The sequence below is a fragment of the Geotrypetes seraphini genome, chromosome 1, assembly GCF_902459505.1.
Source record: "Geotrypetes seraphini chromosome 1, aGeoSer1.1, whole genome shotgun sequence".
Taxonomy (NCBI): Eukaryota; Metazoa; Chordata; class Amphibia; order Gymnophiona; family Dermophiidae; genus Geotrypetes; species Geotrypetes seraphini.
Window position 1 is genome coordinate 289,398,630 of NC_047084.1, and position 24,121 is coordinate 289,422,750.

Consider the following 24,121-nt stretch of genomic DNA (forward strand, 5'->3'; position numbering starts at 1 on the left):
TCCTGTCTCATTAGTATGCTCTATCTCCCAGCAGGGGAAAGTCGCTATTCCAATAGCTCCTGGATTCTGGCTGGAAATTTCAGTTGCTCCTGTTGAGATTTTCTCTTCAGTGAGACAGGGGTGTCCGGCTGAACGGTGCCGGCTTTAGAGGTTACACTTGGGCCCCCCCTTGTCCCTGCCTTACCCTCCCTCCATTGATAGAGGGTTTGATTGAGTCCCTATTTTTTCTTCTTCCCATGGTTATAAAAAAAAAAAAATCAGGACTCCACAGTTTATGAAGGGTTCTTCGGGCCTCATGGTACTGAGCAACCGGCTTTTAGCGGCATATACCGGCACTGATGGGCTCTAGCCTCTGTATGTGAGTATGCTTCTTTTGGGTTGGAGGCACGCTGGAGCTTGTGAGCTATCGCGGGGGTGAAGCTGTGTTAAAGTGCTGGTGGCCTCCATGAGATGTTTGGCCCAGGAAGCGGCAGTACCTCGGGACCCTCTGGGTGTGTGGCTGGAGGTTGTAGTAGCTTTGCTTTTGCCACGGGCCAGTAGCACGCATTTTTTTTTTCCTTGGCGCTGGTGGAAGCTCCTCTAACTTAGGTCCGAGCCGTTCCCGCTTGCGGAAGCGCGAACGTGGATTAGTTTCTTGGGCGGTAGCGTCGCGGCAGCTGCAGCTATCACTTTGGCTCGGAAGGTTGAAAAAAAATAAAAAATAAAAAGAGAAGAACCAAGAGCCTGCCTTGTCTGTGCTGTGCCTTATTAAGTCGGCCTGCAGTGACACTTACCAGCCTTACCTTTCTTCCTTTGGGGCAGTTGTGAGTTTTGGTGGTGAGTACTATGGCTAAATTATACTTTAGTTAACTCTTGTTCGTTCCCGAGTGCCGATTTTTGTTTGGTGTCTGGGGGCGGAATCGGCGGCTGTTCGCGGGCTTTCTCATTTGAAAAAAAAAAAAAAGACACGAAGCATGGAGGCAGAGGCTGGTCTGCGGTGTTCGCGCTGTGGGAAGCGCAGAACACTGGCGGGATTCTGCTCTGCCGGTTGTACGGAAGCACCGACAGAAGATTCTTTCCTGCAAGCATGCGACTTAGCCATTGCCCGCGTTGGGGAAAGGCATCCGTCTTCCCCTTCACTCGCGGTTGACTCGGCCCTGTTGCAGGGCGCTTCGACGGCTGAAGGGAATTCGGCGGCGGTCGGGGAGTCAGTAGGCGGGGTGGCGCCACTCTTTGGCACGGACCAGGCAGGGTCGGCGGCGTTCGGGCTGAGCTCGTTTTCGCCAGAATTTGTGATGCTTATGCACCGGGCTTTCCTGTTGCAGAGCTCGCAGTCTGCCCAGCCTTTGAGTGTGCCGTCACTGCCTGTTTCCTTGCCTTCTACTTCGGCGGCTTCTAATGTTCATGCTAGCTCTACTGCTCGTCCTTCGGTGTCTCTTCTTGGAGTGCAGTTTGGGAGCGCAGTGTGTATGGTAGTGCTGCGGAGCTGCTTTCTGTCCCTGTGATGTAAAAAAAAAACAAAAAAAAAAACCCTAGCCCATGAGTGGCCTAGTGGTTAGAGCAGCTGCCTCAGCACTCTAAGGTCGTGAGTTTGATTCCCACTACAGCTCCTTGTGACTCTGGGAAAGCCACTTACCACTTCATTGCCCCAGGTACAAAATTTTTACCCTCACATCAAGGTTGCCTTTTGGGTGCGTTTGGTTTTTGGAACTCCTGGCACGCAGTTTCAGTTACTGCAGCCTGCCGCAGTTTTTTATTCTATTCATTCTCAGTCTTCCGTTTTGGTCTACTTTGCTGAAATTCGGTTTCTTCTCCAGCTAAGTTTTGATGACCACGGCTGTATTTTGTGAGGATCCTTTCTTCTGCTGTCAGCTTTTTAAGAACATAACATAAGAACATAAGAACTGCCATCTCCGGATCAGACCCATGGTCCATCGAGTCCGGCGATCCGCACACGCGGAGGCCCAGTCAGGTATACACCTGATGTAGTTTTACCACCCATATCCCTCTATGCCTCTCATAAGGAGATGTGCATCTAATTTGCCTTTGAATCCTAGCACAGTGGATTCCTTAATAACCTCCTGTGGAAGAACATTCCAGGCGTTCACCACTCGCTGCGTAAAGCAGAACCTCCTGACATTTGTCCTGGACTTGTCCCCCCTTAGCTTTAAACCATGTCCTCTTGTCCGTGTCACGTTGGACAGTGTAAATAATTTGTTTTTCTGCTCTATTTTATCGATGTCTTTCAGTATTTTGAACGTCTCTATCATGTCCCCTCGCAGCCTCCTCTTCTCAAGGGAGAACAGTCCTAGTTTCTTGAGTCGTTCCTCATATTCCAAGTTCTCCATACCTCTTATTAGCTTCGTTGCTCGTCTCTGCACCCTCTCCAGCAGTTTTATATCCCTCTTTAGTTTGGGAGACCAATGTTGGACACAGTATTCCAAGTGTGGTCTGACCATTGCTCTATAAAGCGGCATTATGACTTTCTCCGATCTGCTCATGATTCCTTTCTTTATCATTCCTAACATTCTGTTCGCTTTCTTTGCCGCTGCCGCACATTGTGCCGACGGCTTCAGGGTCCTATCTATCAGTACACCCAGGTCCCTTTCTTGTTCGCTCTTACCCAGAGTTGCTCCTGACATTCTATACTCGTGTTCCTTATTCTTACTGCCTAAATGCATTACTTTGCATTTCTCCACGTTGAACTTCATCTGCCATTGCTCTGCCCATTTCTCTAACTGATACAAGTCGCTCTGGAGTTCTTCGCTATCTTTCTGCGTTCTGATTGTCCGGCATAGCTTTGTGTCGTCTGCAAACTTAATGATCTCACTGGATATTCCGTCTTCAAGGTCATTGATATAAATGTTAAATAGGATCGGCCCAAGTACCGAGCTCTGGGGCACACCACTAGTCACTTTCTCCCAGTCTGAGAATTTCCCATTTATGCCCACTCTCTGCTTCCTGTTTTCCAGCCATTTGCCTATCCACCTGTGTATATCTCCCTCTATTCCATGGCATTGTAGTTTCTCGTAGACAAAGAGCTGTCCTAAGGGCAGTGCACAACTCTTTTGTCTCATACCTGTTGCGTGGCTGTTGTTTTTCAAAGGCCACTAGATACAGCGTCTTGATTGCATCCAGTACGTATTCCCTTTAGAGGCCATAGGTATTTCACTCACATTATATGAAGTTAGAACTATTTCATGGGTTGCTTTAAGCACCTTGATTTTTTTTTCCCCCCCTAAGAGAATTTCTTTCTTCTTAAGGTTCCTCCATTCCTCATCCTGCCATTTGCTGACTTGTTGCATGGCATTCTGTGGGGATCCTGAATTCTTCCGGGCCTCGTCAGGTCTCATGGGGGAGTAGTCTCTATCCTTCAACGTCAGGGGGCTGTGTACACTTTTCAGGTTGCTTGCACCTTTGCCTCCTCCTCAGGTTTTATGTTTCTCTCTGAAGCTTTCCGCGTCCTCTGGACGGTTCTGGTAGTGCTTGGGTTTCCACTACCTACATGGTGGCCAAGCCGGGGGGCATTGGGCAGCTATATACTTTTCTGCTGACTACCTGAGAGTCGATTTACCTTTTCTCTATGAGCTCAGAATCGGCACTAGGTTTGCCTGCCTCTCCTAGAACAGCGCTTTCGGTTTTGGCACTTGCCATTTCACCTATCTTTGGCTTCACGATCGCTGGTGGAGGTGGACGGTGGTACCGTTTTGACGCTACCAGACGATTCATCCAATTTCTTCTAGTCGGCTTCTGGTCTCGGAGGACTTCCTGACATTGGTCGGATGCGAAAAGGGTGTTTTCTTTTCCTCAGTTCGTTACACGTACAGATGAGGTATTTACAGCGTTTTTTTTCTCCGGTACTATTGATACGTATATCAGGATGAGGTTTTTATTCATATTGGAAACTCTGGTGTTTCTTCCGCAGACTTAGATGTGGGGTCTCGGTTTCAGATTGGCATTCTTCTTCGCTTTCCAGGACGATGAGCAAGGGATTCTGTACAGTTTCTAGGATCCATAGTGCTGACTACACTAGGAACTTCGGCTTGCTTTTCCCTTCTTTCTTTACAGCAGTCGATTGTTGTTCTGGTGAGTTCTGGTATCTCAGAGCTCCAATTATTTGGTATGCTCCTCCTGCTTCACTCGGTTTGTTTTAGTGGCTCGGCGCGATTTCTCTTTTCGAGACATGCCTGGCTCTTTACTGAACTAGCTTATGCCCACCGCCCATCCCGGGCTGTCGGGTTGGGGCGGCTCGGTGACTTCCGTCCTCAGCTCCAGGAGTCAGGTCTTCGGAGGCAGCTCAGTAGTGGTTCTTTCTTCTACTCTTGAGCAGGGTCAGGCTACTTTGCTAGAGCATCAGATCTTTCTTCAGGAAGGACGCTGGGGGTCCTTTTGATCAGTATTTGGAATGGGAGTATTTCTCTACAGCTGGGGCAGTAGCCGTTGTACTCAGTTGGCAGGCGAAGTTGTTCGGCTTCCATTGGGTGCTCTCTCTTCTTCATCTTCTGTTGGCTGATCCTTTCGTAGATCTAGGTCTAAGTTTAGATAGACTCTCCGTGATTTCTGAGCATGGACCATTTCTTGTATGTTACAGAGTGCTGGGTGCACTCTGGAGAGTGGGCATGTTAGTACTAGTGTTATCTTCTGCATCCTGGATAGTGAGATTTGTGGCTCAGGCGTTCTTGCTCTGTTTACGAACGTGATATCTCCTGGGTCTAGTCCGCTTAGCTTCGTCTCTCGATTCTAGGCTTCCTTACTTATTCGGCGGACCCAGGGAGGGGCAGTGATAGGGGGTTGATGCGTGGCTCCTTTGTCGCCTCCGCCTTCTCTGTTTCAGTGGTGGCCTCTTGCTGAGGATGGCTTGGATTGGCCATCTCGAGCTCGCCTACCGGGAGCGGTATTTGTATATTCTCTGGATGAGCGGCCCCATCCTTATTAGAAGGATTTACTAAGTCTTTCGACAGCTGGGCTACAGATGTTTCCGGGTATCTCTGTCGTTGCTCACCGGGGGTCCAATCATCATGGATATTGGGACTACTATAGTATTAAGACCTAGCTTTTTGGAAGTCTTGGCCGACTTGTTCTGGTTAGGCAAAGCGGGTTGTTTCTGCGCTTATCTGGGTGCTATGGACATCTTCTATTGTGGCTTCTACTTCCTTTTGGAGGTTGTTTGTTTCCTTTCTTGGGTGCTTCTTATCGTTTGAACCACTCCAGAGTTCCTTTTTTGACACAAGTGTATTGCCAAGGGCTTAGCGTTCAATTCCCTTCCGCTTCTGGAGCCTTTCTTGGCTTGTTACAAGGACTGGGTAGGTGGCTCTTCGTTTCCTTCTCAGCTTTATGTAGTTCAGTCCCTAAACAGAGTGCGGTATGTTCAGGCACCTCATGGAGAGTACGATTTGGAGGACATTCCTCACGTATTTCTTCGCAGTTTACTGAAGGCTTTATTTCCTCCTTGTCTTTTGGGGATTCCAAAGGGCTGTGCCGTTGAACAGGGTGTTCTTGTGGCCATGGCCTCAGCTCTGCAATCTTCTATGTGGCATGCCTTGTTCAACGGGTATTCCTATTTCTGATTTCCAAAATATGGGGTATCAGTTCGGCTGGTAACTCTATTTCTTTCTAAGAAGGTGTCATCCTTTCTTTTCCGTCAGGCTCGCTTTTTCCTTCCTTCTTCCTGGGACGGGATTTTGGTAGCAGTGCTGTTATTCACTGCATTTTTTGATACGTATGTCGAGTTCTCCGCGAGCTCGGTTCTATCAACTGTTAGTGTTTATATCTCCTTTTGATATTCTTCAAGGGACGCCTCAGGCGTATGGCGGTGTCCGATGCCTACTTCGCTCATTAGGTCCAGGAGAACATTCTTTATGCTTGCCTACTGGAGGGGGAGCGGGTGGCGATTGAACTTCATGACCATTCCGCTGGAGCGATGGCTGCTTCTTGGGCTCGGCCCAGAGGATTTTTGCCTTGGAGGAAATTTGTCTCACGGCTAACAGGTCTTCCGAGAGTACCTTCTCTCCGCGTCTCTGCATGGATGTGCGGGCACATGCGATAGGGGTTTTTTGATGCTTCGGTCGTTGCGAAGGCGGCGTTTGCTTCCCACCCAAATTAAGGATTGCTTTGCTACATCCCATTGGTCTCTGGATTCATCTGCTGCTTTGCTAAGGAAGGTAAAATTATGTTCTTACTTGTTAATTTTCTTTCCTTTAGAAGCAGCAGATGAATCCAGAGCCCCTCCCTTTCTGGTAGTTGTCTATCGGTTTTGTCTTATGCAACTTACGCGGTTTGTTGTGGTTGATGGTTGTATTCGGTATCTTTGCCTTTTCTCCTGGGAAGAAGTTTTTTACATGTGATGCCTATTGCTGGTTACGTGTGCTTGGGCAAGGAGCTATACTAATGAGACAGGAGGATTGCCAGCCAATATAACCACCTGTTAATCAGTTTCTCTATCTCCACCTGCTGGTAGATGTGGGCTATTCCCATTGGTCTCTGGATTCATCTGCTGCTTCTAAAGGAAAGAAAATTAACAAGTAAGAACATAATTTTACCTTATTGTGTTCCCTTTTTTCTTTGAAGTTCTGTATGCTATTGTTCTCAATAAAATAAAATTTAAAAAAAGAAATTGGAGGGCAGTCTAGAAGTAAGAGAGGAGGAGCTAAACTATGCAAATGAAGCTGCCTGCAAGAGATCTTGCGAGATGAGATTGACTACCCAGTTGTTTAGGGATAGAATGTGGATTTACAGTAAAGAAGATTAGCAATCTTTCCTAGAGCAACACCCCTTCTGTCTGCTGGTAAGGTTATGCACGTACAGTGTAGTGACACTGCATCAAAGTTCACCAGTGCACAGAGAGGGTAACTTTCTAATTCCCATTTACAAAAACCCGGTTCTACCCATATAATGAATCTGAGAATGATTCCATTTGGTGGTGATTTTATAGGGTACTTCAGCATGTACATGTGCAATTTATTCATCAAGTAGGCACTCGGAAAACATACTTCCATGAAAAAGCATAGGCATGCCCAAGAATGGAGAATGATCAGGGAGGTGGCACATGTACCAGCCTCGGAACAGGTGTAACCTTATGCACGAGCTTTTGGAGAAATTATTTTATAAAAGCAGATATGTGCATATGCTGTCTTCATAAAAATATGCATAACGTGTGCATCTATGAGCCACAGCTTTGGCACCCTGAGGCTGTGGGTTCAGATCCCACATTGCTCCCTGTGACCCTGGGCAAGTCACTTACCGTATTTTCTCGCATAGAACGCGCGCGTTATACGTGGTTTTTACAAACTGCGCATACCCTTGCGCGTTATACAAAATTTTTTTTACATAGTTCCCCCCCCCCCCCCCCGATGCCCGATTCATCACCCGGAAGGAGCGCTCGCACTCCCACCCCGAAGGACCGCTTGCACCCTCACCCGAAGGACCGCTCGCACCTCCACTGCTTCCCCCCCTCCCCCATGGAGAAGCTGTCTACCTTGTTTCCGGATGCCAGCGAGCCCAGCTGCTTCCTCTGCCGGTGGTCCTGCCCCTTCTCAGAGCCCTGTGCTGCACTGCTTCCTCTTCAGGCGGTCCCACCCTTTCTCTGACATCAGAGAAAGTGCGGGACCGCCGGAAGAAAAAGCAGTGCAGCAGGGCTCAGAGAAGGGGCGGGACCGCTGGCAGAGGAAACAGCTGGGCTCGCTGGCATCCGGAAACAAGGTAGACAGCTTCTCCATGGGGGAGGGGGGGGAAGCTGTGGGGGTGCGAGCAGTCCTTCGGGTGGGGGTGCGAGCGCTCCTTCGGGGTGGGAGTGCGAGCGCTCCTTCGGGGTGGGGGTGCGTGCAAGCGGTCCTTCGGGGTGGGGGTGCGAGTGGTCCTGCGGGGTGGTGAATCGGACATCAGGGGGGGGGCATCAGGCTTTCAGGGTAGGGACAGTACTTCAAGGGGGAAAGGAGAGTCGGGGCGGGCGAAAAGAGAGTCAGGGTCTCCAGAGGAGAGTCGGGGCGAGCGAAAGGAGAGTCGGGCAGCAAGCGCGGTATACGGGTGTGCGCGGTATATAAAAATTTCTGTACAGAAATTTGTGTTTTTCGCGCGCTATACCCGTGTGCGCGTTTTACACGGGTGCACATTATCTACGTGAAAATACGGTAATCCTACACTGCCCCAGGTACATTAGATAGATCGTGAGCCCACCAGGACAGATGGGGAAAATGCTTGAAGTACCTGTATGTAAATCGCTTTGAATGTGGCTGTATAACTACTATAAAAAGGTGGTATACAAGTCCCAACCCTTAGCATCCCCTCCCCAGCCTTGACTTAAGCCAGTGATTCCCAAACCTGACCTGGGGAAACCTCAACCAGTCAGGTTTTCAGGATATTCACAATAAATATTCATGAGATTGTTTTGCGTATGCTGCCTCTTTGGCATGCAAATATGCCTCATTGATATTCATTGTGGATATCCTGAAAACCCCCCAGGACACGTTTGGGAATCACCGACTTGAGCTCATCAACAAATGGCACCCTTTCTAGGGACCACACTGCATTTGAAGGTTTTTACTGTTTAACCTTTTTTTTCTGTTTCTTTCCACCTCTCTCAGCATACTGGATTGCTCACCAGGCTGTAAAGATTGTTTTTGATGCCATAGACAATCTTGTGGTTCCTCCATATGATATCAGCTATGTCAAGCAGGCCATGTTTGACTATTTCCAGGTGCAGTATAAATACATTGTGATCTCTCTAGAAACCTTTGCCAACTAGCTGGGGGCAAGGGGTATGCACAGAATTATAAAATTTTCTGGGGAGATCAGTACACCTTTTCTTTTACTGTGTGTGACTCGGTGCAGAGCTAGATTGGCGGTTCTGAGGGATATTCCAGAAGCCAACGTGTATCATCATGGCCAAAAATGCACTCTGGTTCTCCCCAACTTCTCTCAAGGCACATAGACATTTAAGGATAGTGAGCTCAAAATGTTACCTGTTAAGGCAGTCTCCATCAAACTTTCTCGAGCCACGACACACTAAAGGTGGTGGCCGTGGCTTGAGACACCTATAAGTGCGCGGATATCACCATGATAACATCATGTGCATGCGTGATATCATCATGTCGATGTGTGTGAAAGCCCTCCAGGCGGGCCCTGAGATGCCAGTGTGGGGGGGGGGGGGTGTGCCAGAAGGGATGAGGGCTGGAGAGAAGGATAGGTGCTGGTGCCCACTGATTGCCTATATGATGTGCCTCTCACCACAAGAGGCACGTCCTGTAGGCAGTCAGCTGGTACTGGGGCCTCTCCTCCTCCCCAGTGTACTGCGGCACACCTGAAATCTTAGGCACACTAGCGTTCCTTGGCACACAGTTTAAGATACTGTGTTAAGGCATAGCAAATTCAAAGGGAAAAAGACTGGGAGACCATTCTCAGTTTCTAATAATATTCTCCTTTAATGGGCTTTCCAGTAATGTACATGAATATACAAAACAAGGGAGAAGAATGCAAATAGCCATAAAGCTAAAGTAAAGTACAGTATCCCCCAGTGAATTCGCGGACTCAGTCATTCGCAGGTTTTATCCATGCGTGTTTGGTTGGTTTTTTTTTTTTGGTTTTTTTTAATGACTCCAGAGAAAGTTCCGAAAGCACAAGACGGCAGGAGGCAGAGCAGATCGACAGCCAACTGCAAATGGGCAGAAGTCCTCGGTACCTCCGGCGAGATCCAAGTTTAAAAAGCAGTAAAGTGGCGAGCCACCGCCCCTGCAACCCTCTCCTGCATTCAATATTCGCTTTTTTTTTTTTTTTTTTTCGAAGTTTGCGGGTACTCCTGGAACATAACCCCCACGAATTTCAGGGGAGTACTGTAGTTACAAAAAGAATCAAGTAGCCTTAGTGTGGTTAAAAAAGCAAACAAGATGCTAGGAATTATTAGGAAAGGGATGGTAAATAAGACCAAGAATATTATAATGCCTCTGTATCACTGCATGGTGCGACCTCAAATTGCATTCAGTGCTGGTCACCATATCTCACAAAATTCTAAGTGGTGTAGAATGGGTAAAAGCAGTGGTCTCAAACTCGTGGCCTGCCAGGTACTATTTTGAGGCCCTCAGTATGTTTATTATAATCACAAAAGTAAAATAAAACAGTTTCTTGATCATATGTCTCTTTAGCTATAAATTACAATATTATTATTAAGACTTAGCCAAAAGGAAAGATTTATAAACTATAAAGAGTTTTACCTCATGCAAAATTGTCATTTCTTTAATAAGACATTAACTATTTTTTCTGAGGCCCTCCAAGTACCTACAAATCCAAAATGCGGCCCTGCAAAGGGTTTGAGTTTGAGACCACTGGATAAAATAGTAAGTTCAAAGACTAGGAGATATGCAATACTTTTAAAACAAACAGAAGAAAGATTTTTTTTTTTCCACTCAGAGTAGTTAAGCTCTGGCACTCATTGCCAAAGGATGTACTAACAGCAGTTAGTGTGTCTGGGTTTAAAAAAGGTTTGGACAATTTCCTATTGAGACAGACAGACATGGGGGGAACCACTGCTTACCCTGGGATCAGTAGCATGGAATGTGACAACTATTGTACTTGGGTTTCTGCCAGATACTTGTGACTTGGATTATCCACTGCTAGAAGCAGGATACTAGATTTTTTTATTTTTTTTTTTAAAGGGTTCCAGAGGTGATCTGGAAATTACAGACCAGTAATAAGCTTATTAATAATGTTGAAAGATATTAAGGAAAGGAACTGATTTTTGAGAATTACAGGAGTTAGGAGGGTTTTAGCCAATGAGGTTTTTCTCAGCCTGTTAGCCTACAATTTTAATGCAACAGATGGGGGGGTTTGAGGCACGAAATTTTAAACCATTCTTTCGATATGTGAAAGGAAAGCAACTGGCGAGGGAGGAGGTGGGACCCCTGGATGAGGAAGACAGGAAGGGAGAGGAAAAGGAGGTGGCAGACAGATTAAACACATTCTTCTCGTCAGTCTTCACAAAAGAGGACAATCCAACCTGCCGAAACCAGAAAAAATCTTCAAGGGGGATCAACAGGAAAAATTATTGTCAATGGAGGTGAGCCTTGAAGACGTACTCAAACAGATAGATAAATCTCTGGGACAACTCTCCGGGACCAGATGGAATCCACCCGAGAATACTGAAAGAGCTCAGAGACGAAATAGCGGAGTTACTACAGCAGATTTGCAACCTATTCTTGAAATCAGGGGTAGTCCCGGAGGACTGGAGGATAGCGAATGTTACACCTATCTTCAAAAAGGGATCCAGTGCAGGGAGGCGCTTTCGGAACTCTTCAGCCTTTCAGCCCAACAGAGGATTCCTGTACGATTTCATATTGTGGGGATCCGGGATTGCCAACCAAGTACGAATCTGGATATATTAGCGACAGCGTGGGCTGAGGACTTGCATTGCCAGTTGACTGCTCAACAGTTACAACGGGTACTGAAGAACATTCAGAAGGTGTCACTGAGAAATGCAATTGAAAATTGTTCTTAGACTTTACATTCCACCGGAACGTGCAGCCCGGATGGGGATTACTGCGTCGCATTCTAGCCTGAAATGCAATCAGGCTCACGCATCTTTGAGTCACATGTTTTGGACCTGCCCCGCAATCCAGCAATTTTGGAGACATCTTGGCCTATATACTACATCGCTTTGGGGAAGGCGATGGCTTCCACAACCGAGGGCGTTATTTGGATTTTATAATATAGCCTCGCCCAAACCCAGGGGAATGTCAGCATTTATCTCCAGAGCCCTTTTGATGGGAAAAAAAGCCATCCTCACCAACTGGCTCTCCCGTGATCCCCCATCATATGCACATTGGCGATCCCTAATGATAGTGCACGCAACACTGGAGAGACGCATGGTGGGAGACTTGACTCTTGGCCCGGGTCGCAAATTTTGTCAGGTGTGGGAGCACTTCTGGCAGGACCTCACACCGCGTGCTCACAGTAGACTTTTGAATCTTTAAGATTTTATTCCCACTCTCAGCTGTTGGACTGGCCATGGACTCTTGGGGGGGGGGGGGGGGGATGGGAGGGGAACTGATTATATTGTTGAAAATGTTATTTCCTGAATGGTACTACTGTTTGCATTTGCTTCTTACTGCTGGAATAATAAAAATCATTTAAACACAAAAAGGGATCCAGAGGAGACCCAGGGAACTACAGACCGGTGAGTTTAACCTCAGTTCCGGGGAAGATGGCCGAATCATTAATCAAGGACAGCATAAATGAGCATATAGAAAGAAATAATCTGTTGAGAACCAGCCAGCACGGTTTCTGCAAAGGAAGATCATGCCAAACGAACCTACTGCACTTCTTTGAGGGGATAAACGAACAATTGGACAAAGGTGACCCCATAGATATCATATATCTGGACTACCAAAAAGCCTTCGACAAGGTACCCCACGAGCGCCTACTAAGGAAACTGTGGAACCACGGGGTGGAAGGGGACATGCACAGATGGATCAGAAATTGGCTGGCGGACAGGAAACATAGAAAGATGACGGCAGAAAAGGGCTACAGCCCACCAAGTCTGCCCACTCTACTGTCCCACCCCATTAAGTCAGAGTGCTGCTCGACCCAGGTAGAGATCCCACGTGGATGTCCCATTTATTCTTAAAGTCGAGCACGCTAGTGGCCTTGATCACCTGCACCGGTAGTTTGTTCCAGTGATCCACCACCCTTTCTGTAAAGAAATACTTCCTGGTGTCACCACCAAATCTCCCTCCTCTGAGTTTGAGCGGGTGCCCCCTTGTGACTGAAGGTCCCTTAGGAAAGAATATGTCGTTTTCCACCTCGACACGACCTGTGACGTACTTAAATGTCTCAATCATGTCACCCCTCTCCCTGCGCTCCTCTAGAGAGTAGAGCCGCAATTTGCCCAGTACCACACCATGTAATGTACACGAATCACTGTTATGTAATTTATCTAGATAATCTATATTACGCAATTCTTTTGGTAATTCCTATAATTTGTATTCCGCCTTGAACAATATATAATGTATAATGTATTCGAAATTAATTTTCCTATGAACTGTTTTCCTACCTTCTTCTACTCTATGTTTATAACCTAACTAATTTATTTTTCTCAAGTACTTTAGCAAGAATGTGAGCCTTTGGGATAGTCAGGGAACTCTAAGTACTTTCTCTTCATCTTAATTAATCTTACTTATTGCATTTCTTCTGTTTATACTGTAAACCGCTTAGAACCTCACGGTACAGCGGTATATAAGAAATAAAATTATTATTATTATTATTATTTCCTTGTATGAGAGACCCTTTAGTCCGGAGACCATCCTAGTGGCCATTCGCTGGACTGACTCAGCTCGAAGTACATCTTTACGGTAATGTGGCCTCCAGAATTGTACACAGTACTCCAGATGAGGTCTCACCATGGCTCTGTACAGTGGCATTATGACTTCAGGTTTACGGCTGACGAAGCTTCTATTGATACATCCCATCATTCGCCTTGCCTTGGATGAGGCCTTCTCTACTTGTTTGGCAGCCTTCATGTCTGCACTGATGATTACTCCCAAGTCCCGTTCTTCTGAGGTCGTAGCTAGTGTTTCTCCATTCAAGGTGTATGTTCTGCATGGATTTCTGCTTCCGAGATGCATCACCTTACACTTCTTCGCGTTGAAGCCCAGCTGCCATGTTGAGGACCAGTTTTCCAACTTGATCAGATCCTGCGCCATACCATCTGCGAGATCGCTACTATATTACACAGTTTGGCGTCATCGGCAAACAGCGCTACTTTTCCCTGAAGCCCTTGGGTCAAGTCCCTTATGAATATGTTAAAAAGGGATGGTCCCAGGACTGAGCCCTGCGGTACTCCGCTAGTCACCTCCGATTTCTTAGAGAGGGTGCCATTGACCACCACCCTCTGAAGTCTTCCACTCAGCCAGTCATTGACCCATGCCGTTAGTTTCTCACCTAACCCCATAGATTTCATCTTGTTTAATAGTCTACGGTGTGGGACACTGTCAAACGCTTTACTGAAATCCAAGTACACTATGTCCAGAGACTCTCCCAAGTCTAGCTTTCCTGTCACCCAGTCGAAGAAGCTGATAAGATTGGATTGGCATGACCTGCCCCTAGTGAATCCATGTTGACAGGGATCCCTCAGATTCCCATCATCCAATATCGTGTCTAATTTCCCTTTAAGTAGAGTTTCCATGAGTTTACACACTATTGATGTGAGACTTACTGGTCTGTAATTTGCAGCCTCCACTCTGCAACCCTTTTTGTGCAGAGGAACAACATTGGCAGTTTTCCAGTCCAGGGGGACTCTCCCCGTACTTAGGGAGAGATTGAAGAGCATGGCTAATGGTTTCGCCAAAACATCGCATAGCTCTCTGAGCACTCTTGGGTGCAGATTGTCCGGTCCCATGGCTTTGTTCACCTTGAGTCTTGACAGTTCTCTGTAAACATCAGCTGGTGTGAACTCAAACTTCTGAAATGGGTCATCCAGGCTTTGCTTTGTATCCAGCCGAGGCCCGTGCCCTGGTGCCTCGCAGGTAAAGACTGAACAGAAGTAATCATTCAGTAGTTTGGCTTTATCGGAGTCAGTTTCCACATAATTCCCGTCTGGCGTTCTAAGGCGTACTATCCCGTTTGTGTTCTTTTTCCTGTCGCTAATGTATCTGAAGAAGGATTTGTCCCCTTTCTTGATGTTGTTCGCTAGAGTTTCTTCCATACGAAGTTTGGCCTCCCTGACTGCTGTTTTGACCGCTGCAGACTTTGTCCTGTATTCAATGTTTGCTTCTTTTTCCCCCATTCGTTTGTATGATAGAAATGCTCTTTTCTTCTCTTTGACGAGGTGTGATACCTCATCTGTGAACCATTGGGGTTTCCTTTTTCTTTGTTGTTTGGTTACCGATTTTATGTAGCGGATAGTTGCCTCATGAAGGATCGATTTCAAGGTTGTCCACATAGCTTCCACATTATCAGTTACTTCTTGAACCTGCAGCATCTGGTAGACGAAATCTCCCATGCGTGCGAAGTCAATGCCCCTGAAATTGAGTACCCTTGTTTTGGTTTGTGATCTAGGGAAGCCTTTCTTAAGGTTAAACCATACCATGTTATGGTCACTGGTGGCTAGCGTCTCTCCCACCGAGACGTCTGAGACGCTTTCCCCATTCGTAAGTACCAGGTCCAGGATGGCCTGGGCCCTAGTGGGCTCTAGTACCATTTGTTTGAGCCATACTCCCTTCATGGACGTTAATATCCTCCTGCTATCACAAGTTGTCGCTGATAGTGTGTTCCAGTCTACATCAGGCATGTTGAAGTCTCCTAATAGAACAGCCTCCCCCCGTAAGGTGATATTCTCAATGTCTTCAATTAATTCTGCGTCCTTTTCCTCCGATTGTCTCAGAGGTCTGTATACCACACCAAGGTACAGGCATTTTTCTCTACCTCTGGCCAAGTTTACCCAGATGGATTCCCCAGTATACTTGACATAGATCTGTGATCCTAGTTGTCTTAATGTTCTCTTTGATGTAAAGTGCTACCCCACCACCTAACCTACCCTCTCTGTCCTGTCTAATCAGGTTGTATCCTGGTATGGTTATATCCCACCCATGAGAGTCTGTGAACCATGTTTCGGATATTGCTACTACATCTAGGTCTGCATTAACTATTTCTGTTTCTAGTTCTAGAAATTTATTCCCTAGGCTGTGTGCGTTAACATACATAGCTCTCCACTCTTTCTGTTTGCTCAAATTGTCTCCTAGCGGTTCGTTTGCAGTAAGGGTACTTACCTCAGACCTAGAAGCGTAATGTTGGTTCGCTACATCAGGATTATTACTTACTGCTCTGCTGTAAAAGAGGGTAGGAGTAAAGGGACACTACTCTGACTGGAAAGGAGTCACGAGTGGTGTCCCGCAGGGGTCAGTGCTGGGACCACTGCTGTTCAATATATTCATTAATGACCTGGAAGTAGGGACAAAGTGCGAAGTTATAAAATTTGCGGACGACACAAAACTCTCCAGTAGGGTTAGAACAGTTGAGGAATGTAAAGAACTACAAAGGGACCTGAACAAACTGAGTGAATGGGCAAATAAATGGCAAATGAGCTTCAATGTGGAGAAATGCAAAGTCTTGCACATAGGGAAAGGAAACCCGATGTACAACTACACGATGGGAGGGATGGTATTGGGGGTAAGCAACCTAGAAAAGGACTTGGGGGTTTTGGTGGGCAAAACAATGAAGCCGGAGGCACAATGCGCATCGGCCTCAAAGAAGGCATTATCAAAAAGGGAATCACTACCAGAACCAAAGAAGTTATCCTGCCGCTGTATCGGGCGATGGTGCGCCCACATCTGGAGTACTGCGTTCAGTACTGGTCACCGTACCTTAGGAAGGATATGGCAATACTCGAGAGGGTCCAGAGAAGAGCAACAAGAATGATAAAGGACATGGAAAACCTTTCATATGCTGAGAGGCTAGAGAAGCTGGGGCTCTTTTCCCTGGAAAAGCGGAGACTTAGAGGGGACATGATAGAAACTTACAAGATCATGCAGGGGATAGTGAAGGTAGAGAGGGACAGATTCTTCAGACTGGCGGGGGCAACAAAAACAAGAGGGCACTCAAAAAAATTGAAGGGAGACAGATTCAGAACAAATGCTAGGAAGTTCTTCTTCACTCAAAGGGTGGTGAATACCTACAATGCGCTTCCAGAGGAGGTGGTAGAGCAGAGTACAATTTTGGGTTTCAAAAAGGGATTGGACGAGTTCCTGAAGGAAAAGGGGATTGAAGGGTATAATTAGAGGGGTACTATACAGGATAAGATGTCTTAGTAAAGGATCACTTACAGGTCATTGACCTAGGGGGCCGCTGCAGGAGCGGACAGCTGGGCACGATGGACTTATGGTCTGACTCGGCAGAGGCGATGCTTATGTTCTTATCAGATGACTGTCCTTTGCAGTTTTTTGATACAAGAAAAATTACTGTATATACTTGAATATAAACCAAAACGAGGTAACCTCCCCCCCCAAAAAAAAAGAGGAGGAAAAAAGTTTGAATGTAATATAAGCCGATGGTTTATATTCAAGTACCAAAACAGAAGCGACACCTCCTCCCTTCCCTGGTGTCCTGTCTGCCAGCTTTATAACCAAACAACCAGCCAGTCTGCCCCCCCCCTCACCACAGGCCTTCAGTACTTCCCTGGTGGTGCAGACAGACAGTCCCCCCCCAACCCACCGTGGGCCTTCAGTACAGCCCTGGCGAAGTGGGGAGCCAGTGCTGCTGTCAATCCCTCCTTCATGATGACTTTGTACAGCTAGCTAACCAGCCCAGCTCCTCCCCTTCCCTCCCCTCCCAGTCCCCCTGCAAGCCTACCTTAGGCCCCTGGTGGTCCAGCAGTGAGGCGGGGCAGGAGCAATCCCTCTATGCTCCTGCCCAACAGTTTTTGAAGTAAAATAAACTGGCTGCCGCTAGTTCCGAAGCCTTTGCAAAACTACGAGTTTCTCAAAGGTTGCCGTGGAAACTCACAGCAGCCTTTTTATTTTTTTTTTTTTACAGAGACTGCCGGACAGGAGCATAGAGGGATCGTTCCTGCCCCGCCTCACTGCTGGACCACCGGGGATCTAAGCTAGGCCTGAAGGGGGGACTGGGAGGGAAGGGAGGGATATCTAGTTTTACAAGCAAAGTCGCTGGGAGGGAGGGATTGATGGAAGCGCCGGCTCCCCATACCACTGGACAACCCGGGAAGTATTGGAGGCCCGCAGTGGGTGCGGGATGGGGGTTGAATCGAATAAAAACCTAGACCCCCATTTTGGGGCCCTAAAATCTCAGTTTATATTCAAGTATATACAGTAGGTTGTTTCTGGAAAAAATAGTGGGGTTCCCCATGTGTCTTTGCTGGGACTGCTGCTTTTTGACATATTTATCAATGATCTAGAGATGGGAAAAACTAGTGAGATAACTTTCTCATCAGCAAATTTAAGTCACAAGATGATTGTGAAAAATTGATAGAGGACCTTGTAAGACTTGGCATCAAAATGGCAGATGACATTTAATGTAAGTGCAAAGTGATGTTTGTGGGAAAGATGAAACCGAACAATAGCTATCTGATGCAGGGTTCCATGTTAGGAGTCACCGCCCAGGAAAAGGATCAAAGTGTCTTCATTGAGGATACATTGAAACCCTCAGCTCAGTGTGCAGCAGCAGCTAAGAAAGCAAATGTTAGAATTATCAGGAAAAGAATGGAAAACAAAGATGAAAATGATATGCCTTTGTATTGCTCTAGGTACGGCCGTGCCTCAAATACTGTATGCAAGTCTGGTTGCCGTGTATCAAAAAAGATATAGCAGAATTAGAAAAGGTACAGAGAAGTGTGACGAAAATGATAAAAGGTATGGGACAATTTCCCTATGAGGAAAGGCTAAAGTGGCTAGGGTTCCTCAGTTTGGAAAAGACAGCTCAGGGGAGATATGATAGAGGTCTGGAAAATACTGAGTAGAGTGGAAAAGGTGTGAATCTCTTGTTTTCTTTTTCCAAATATACTAGGACTAGGGGAAATGTGATGAAGCTACAAAGTAGTAGATTTAAAATAAACAGGAGAAACTATTTCTTCACTCAACTTTTAATTAAAGTTTGGAATTCGTTGCCAGAGAATGTGGTGAATACACACAAATAGGGGCAAATGAACTCAAGGAGTTTCCACTTGAGTGATTATAAAGAGGTATACTTAGACAAAATGAAATAATCACTCATAAATAAATTTCAACAAAAGCAGTTTCAATTTTGCATATGTATCTTGGTAGCTTTTTGTGCTCAGAATCATGAAGACAATAACTGGGGCGTAAGCTCCGACACTACTGTCTCACCACCCAATCATCGCATCTTAAAGCACCATTTGCAGATAACATGAATCTTTAAATTGAATTACTTAAAGTGCCAAAAACAGCAAAGCTACTTCTTCATCTGTATACGTTAAACCTAAAGAGTTAATAAATAACCAGTCACAAACATCTTTCCTACTCCCCTGCTCCATACAAGCCCAGATCACAGCCCTTCTCTCTGCCAGCCCTGCTCTCTGCTACCCCGAATCTCTCCTGCCTGCTGCCCCGATGTTCTTCCCCGATATTTTCTTCAAACCGCTTAGAACCTAACTTCAAACCGCTTAGAACCTAACGGATGTAGCGGTATATAAGAAATAAATTACATTACATTACATATCTCCTGCCTGCTCTGCCCCAAATCACCGCCCTGCTCGTCCCCAGATGTCTCCTGCCTGCTACCCTGAATCTCTCCTGCCCTTCTCTGCACTGAGAGCCCGTGGTTTTAACCCGTGGGTTAAAACCACGGGCTCCCTTGCCTACAAAAGTTTGTTTGTTTGTTTTGTTTTTTGTTTTTTTTTAAAGTCACGGCCTAGACCCATTCCACCCCCCGCGCCACTCACCCCACACCACAATCCCTCCTGCCATGTGAAACCCCATACTGGCCCATCTCCCTCCCTCCCTGCATGTAGCTCAACCTAGGCCGGGCAGGGCCCCCCGCTCCCCCCTACCTTTAAGAATCATTGGGAGCAGGAGGAATGCTCATTCCCTCCTGCTCCAGGCCTCTGAGGCCGGCAGAATGACCGGGCAAGGCCCAACCCCTCCCCTTACCTTAATATTGTTGGGAGCAGGAGGAGTTCTCAGTCCCTCCTGCTTCACGCCTTCTCCACCAACGAGTGCGGCCTTAGGCCAGGCCCCGATGCATCATCTGATGCAAGGGGAGGGGCCTAAGGCCCTGATTGGCTGAGGCGCCCCGGGTAGAGCTGTAGGGAGGGAGGGAGGTGGGTCGGCCAGATCAGGATGTAGTTTCACATGGCAGGAGGGAGTTGTATCCTTCCTGCCTTTTGTGGGGCATCGGCGGGGCCACGTTTAGGGGGTGCCATTTTGTAGAAGTTTGGGGAGGGAGGAAGCAGTTCCAGAGGGAGGGAGGAGCTTTATTTTTTTTAACCGAGCAGATATTTTGCGTGTGTAAAACATGCAAAATATCTACCCGATTAAAAAAAAAAAAAATTACAAGCCTTGACAGCAGTGACAGAAGGCTGCTTCTCCTGTCACTACTGTCAGGGGCTGCGCCTGAGCGGGGATCGCACATTTGCGATCCCTGTTCGCAAGTGGGGGCGTTCCTTCGATCGCCCCCATTTGAATATGACTGATTTGTGAATCAGTCGGACCTGGCCGAATCGGAAATGGATTGTTCCAATTCGGGCAGGTTAGTGAATGTAGCCCTATTCATTCTCTCTCTCTCTCTTTCTCTTTTTCTCTCTCTTCTTCTCTCTCTCCTCTTTATTGTAGCGCCACCCACACTATTCGTGTGACCTGAGTTCTTTTTTTGTTTGTTTTAATTGTACATTGCTTTGAAGTATGATATTGCGATTTAATCAAATTTTAAAATAAACTTGAAACTTAAGTATTGTTGTTGCAGACTGGGGGTAGTTCATTTTTGAATGTGGTGCGACATAATACTGGCACACACCCTGCCCTTCTTTTGTTCTCCCTTGATACACCTTTTATTATGGAGCAGTTTCACTGGTATCCACCCTGGCTGTTTTGTCTTTCCTGAATAGAGGCACTTAACACTTCTGGCAGATAGCAGTGTTGGTTCAAGTCTTTCAGAAACCAAGGGCTGGATTCACTAAGCAAACCGACAGGTTTTTTGACAGGCCTGCCTGTCTTTTTTTTATTCATTTTTTTTTCCATGGCACAGATATTTTGCATGTGTTACGCATGACAAATATCTGCCCCATAAAAAAAAATGAAAATACAGGCAGACCTGTCAAACAGCCGAGGGCCCCCCCCCCCGACAAACACGATACCCCCACAAATAGCAGGAGAGATGCCCACTCCTTCTTACCACAACCCGACGCTGCCCTCCCCATGCGAATATGGCAGGAAGGATGCCAATTCTCCCTCCTGCCACCAACCAACACCCCCCCCCCGACCAGTATTTGCCACCCCCCCACCCCCCGACCAGCTCAACGCACCCCCCAACTGGCCCGACCCAGCCCAGCCAGAAACCTCCCCTGTACCTAACAGCAGCAGGAGGGATGCTCAATCCCTCCTGCTCCTTAGGTTTCCAGCGCTGTCCTCCACTGTCTTTGGGAGCAGGAGGAACCGCAGTGTCCTCCTGCTCCTAGCCATGACGCACCGCAAATGTGAGCCTTAGGCCCTGCCCTGGTGCATCATGATGCAAAGGGAGGAGCCTAAGGCCTTGATTGGCTCAGGCTCCTTCCATGGGCGAGGCCTGGGGCACCTGAGCCAAACGGGGACTTCCTTAGGGCTGAGCCTAAGGAAGTCCCTGATTGGTCAAAGCAATAGCTAATCAGGGACTTCCTAAGGCTCAGCCCTAAGGAAGTTCCTAATTGGCTGAGGCACTAGCCAGTCAGGGCCTTAGGCCCCACCCCGTGAATCACAGAAGTTGGCATTCCTCCTGCCGTTAGTTTTTGGGTGGGTGGGACTGATGGCAGGAGAGAGTGAGAACCCTCCTGTCATAATTTTAAGCGGTGTCATGGCAAATTTTTTGTGGGGTTCGGGGAGAGGTGTTCGGGGCACTTGTTGGGAGGCGGGGTTTAATTTTTTTGTTTGTTTGTTTTTTAATCAGGCAAATATTTTGTGTGTGTAAAACACGCAAAATATCTGTCCGATTTAAAAAAAAAAAAAAAAAAAAAAATTAAAGCCGGCAGAAGCCCTGACAGCAGTGACAGGAGGCTGTTTCTCCTATCACTACTGTCAGGGCTTTAGCGATCCGTGCAGTTGGCTGGGGGCATGCCAACAATCATCTCCATTTGCATGCAGGCCTTTAGTGAATTTGTCGGCCTGCATGCAAATGGAAACGGATCACACATGGTTTAGTTAATCTAGTCTCAAGTTAGAAATGCACTTTACTTTAAATCCATCAAAATTAAATTTATAATTTTAAGTCCAGCAGAATTAATCATATCATACTACACAGCCAACCTAAGTGTCTCCCAGGCCTGCCAAAGAGATGATAGGGTGAAAGCTCATTCTTAGGCATTTTGGCCCTGATTTGGAATGTCCACCTAAAGTCAGGTACCAATATCGGCACCGATTCTATAAAACTTAGGCACCCATTAGAGAATCACATTTAGCGTTGCCTAAGTATGCTTAGGCAGTGCTCAGTGTCCTAACATTTAGGTGCACCATATATATGCCAGGATTTTCTTCGCCTGAAGTTAGGCACTGATATCGGAGCCTAAGAACACCTAATTCACAGAGAGGCACCTAATAGAGAATGACATGGGGACAAATTTTTTCCAAACAACTCAAATCAAAACCCTATATGGAAAAAGATACCCCCTCTGCAACACTAAAAGGCCTTACTCACATGCACTCATCAACCATACACCATACAAGGAGAGAGAACAAGAAAAAGAAGTGGAGAAAAAGGTCTCAATTCGGCTTCATTTGACAAAAAAAAACTCCACTCCTTTAGAAAACACCACTCCTGCATGAAAAACAAAAAATGCAACTGTAGTAGCCTGCAGAGCGATATCAAAACAACATGCCTAAACACTCACGCCCATAACTGTTGATATCAGTGGATAAAGTGAAAACTGTAGCAATACGGTCAAATACAAAGCATGATAAGCAAAAAAACTAGAGGAAAACCACTTAGCTACTTCTGGCTGCTTCAACAAAGCCAGGCAGCCGCTGCATCCAACGGGGAGCCCTCCGTTTCGCGTCGTGTCCTACGTCAGGGGTGATGGTTCCACTGCTCACACTACACATTTTCCATTCCCGCTATGCTTCTCAAGCTATCACACCACTCCACCGGGCAATACTGGCGCCAGTATTGCCCGTGGAATGGTGTGATAGCTTGAGAAGCATGGCGGGTCTGGAAAATGTGTAGTGTGAGCAGTGGAACCATCACCCCTGACGCAGCGACATGGGTTTAAAGTGGGGCTGCACTGCGGTGTGCAGCCCCGCTTTAAACCCGCAGGCTCGCACTGCAGGGCGGAGAGCAGAGCAGGGACAGAAGCCGCAAATTTTTATTCCCCCGGTGCTGCAAACCTATTCCTACAGATCGGGGCAGAGAGGAGGGCTGGAAGATCGGGGCAGAGCAGGGCGGCATTCGGGGCAAGCAGGCAGGAGACAGATCGGGACAGAGCAGGGCTTCTATGGAGTTGGAGAGTCGGAAAGACGTTTTCGACTGATCTTCAGCAGTCGCTTCTTGGGTTGATCGGCCAGCCCAGTCAGTTTTAAATTTTTGGTTGATGAATCACGTTGCTGTCCAATTTGCATGCGTTTCTCCTCATTTGCATGCACGGATTCGAAGCGGATCGCTGGAGAGGTTAGTGAATGGGGCCGGAGGGAAATTTGATTGTAAAGGGGGCGCAAACCGATCGGTACACGATTGGTTTGCTTTGTGAATCTATCCCTAGGTGCCTATTGTTATAGAATCATGTTTTTTCTTCACTAATTGAGCGCACGTTTCAACGTACCTGGGAGCCTTTTTGGAACACTTTGACCCCAGTGGCTCTTAGTCACTTATTGAACTGTTGACCGGTTGCTCTGTTGCTTGGGAATGCTGCCTACACCTGTTGCTTTCTCTGGGATTTTCAGCATCTCTATCCTGTTTGATATCTTGGGGTAGACTTGAAGGAGGGATGGGGGGGTTGGGAGGTGGGCACCGGGGGAGGGGGTTGGTTTGTATTTGCCTCTATTATGAGCTTGTCTTCTCTGCTTGACTGTATTCTAATTACTTGTTCCTGGTCTGCTCATTTTGTTGTACCTGGTTTTGGGTCTCTTTCAGGAATCTGGGGTTGGGGTTTGGGATGGTGGGGGGGAGGGTTTGTATTTCTGACCATCACAAAGCGAGCTTGTTTTTTGTATTTCGTTGTACTTCTGTTTTTCTATTTGTTGAGCTCAATAAAATAAATTTAACAATAGAATCAAGTTTTTTTTGAGTTGGGTGCCTAATTTTCAATTAAAGCCGATTGTGTAGTGTTGAGTGCCAGACTGTTGCTCAATTAGGTGCCAGTATTGGTGCCTAAGTTTAGGTGGACCTTATAGAATCAGGGCATTTGGGTTTTGTAGTTCTTAGTAGTTATAGAAAATACTAGCATGTCTAAGGATGCAAGTTTAGAAACAATGACAAATATAGTGTTTGCTCTAGCAAATGAGGAAATTGAAAT

General features: G+C 46.8%; 1 protein-coding gene across 1 annotated transcript in view; it reads left to right on the plus strand.

Annotated features, from left to right (window-relative positions):
- NAGK (N-acetylglucosamine kinase) overlaps positions 1 to 24,121 on the plus strand; it is a 104,310-nt gene that overhangs the window by 51,084 nt on the left and 29,105 nt on the right. The window contains exon 6 of the mRNA XM_033953349.1: positions 8,559 to 8,671. Within this exon, the coding sequence (XP_033809240.1) occupies positions 8,559 to 8,671 (113 nt within the window). The remainder of the gene's footprint in view (positions 1 to 8,558; positions 8,672 to 24,121) is intronic.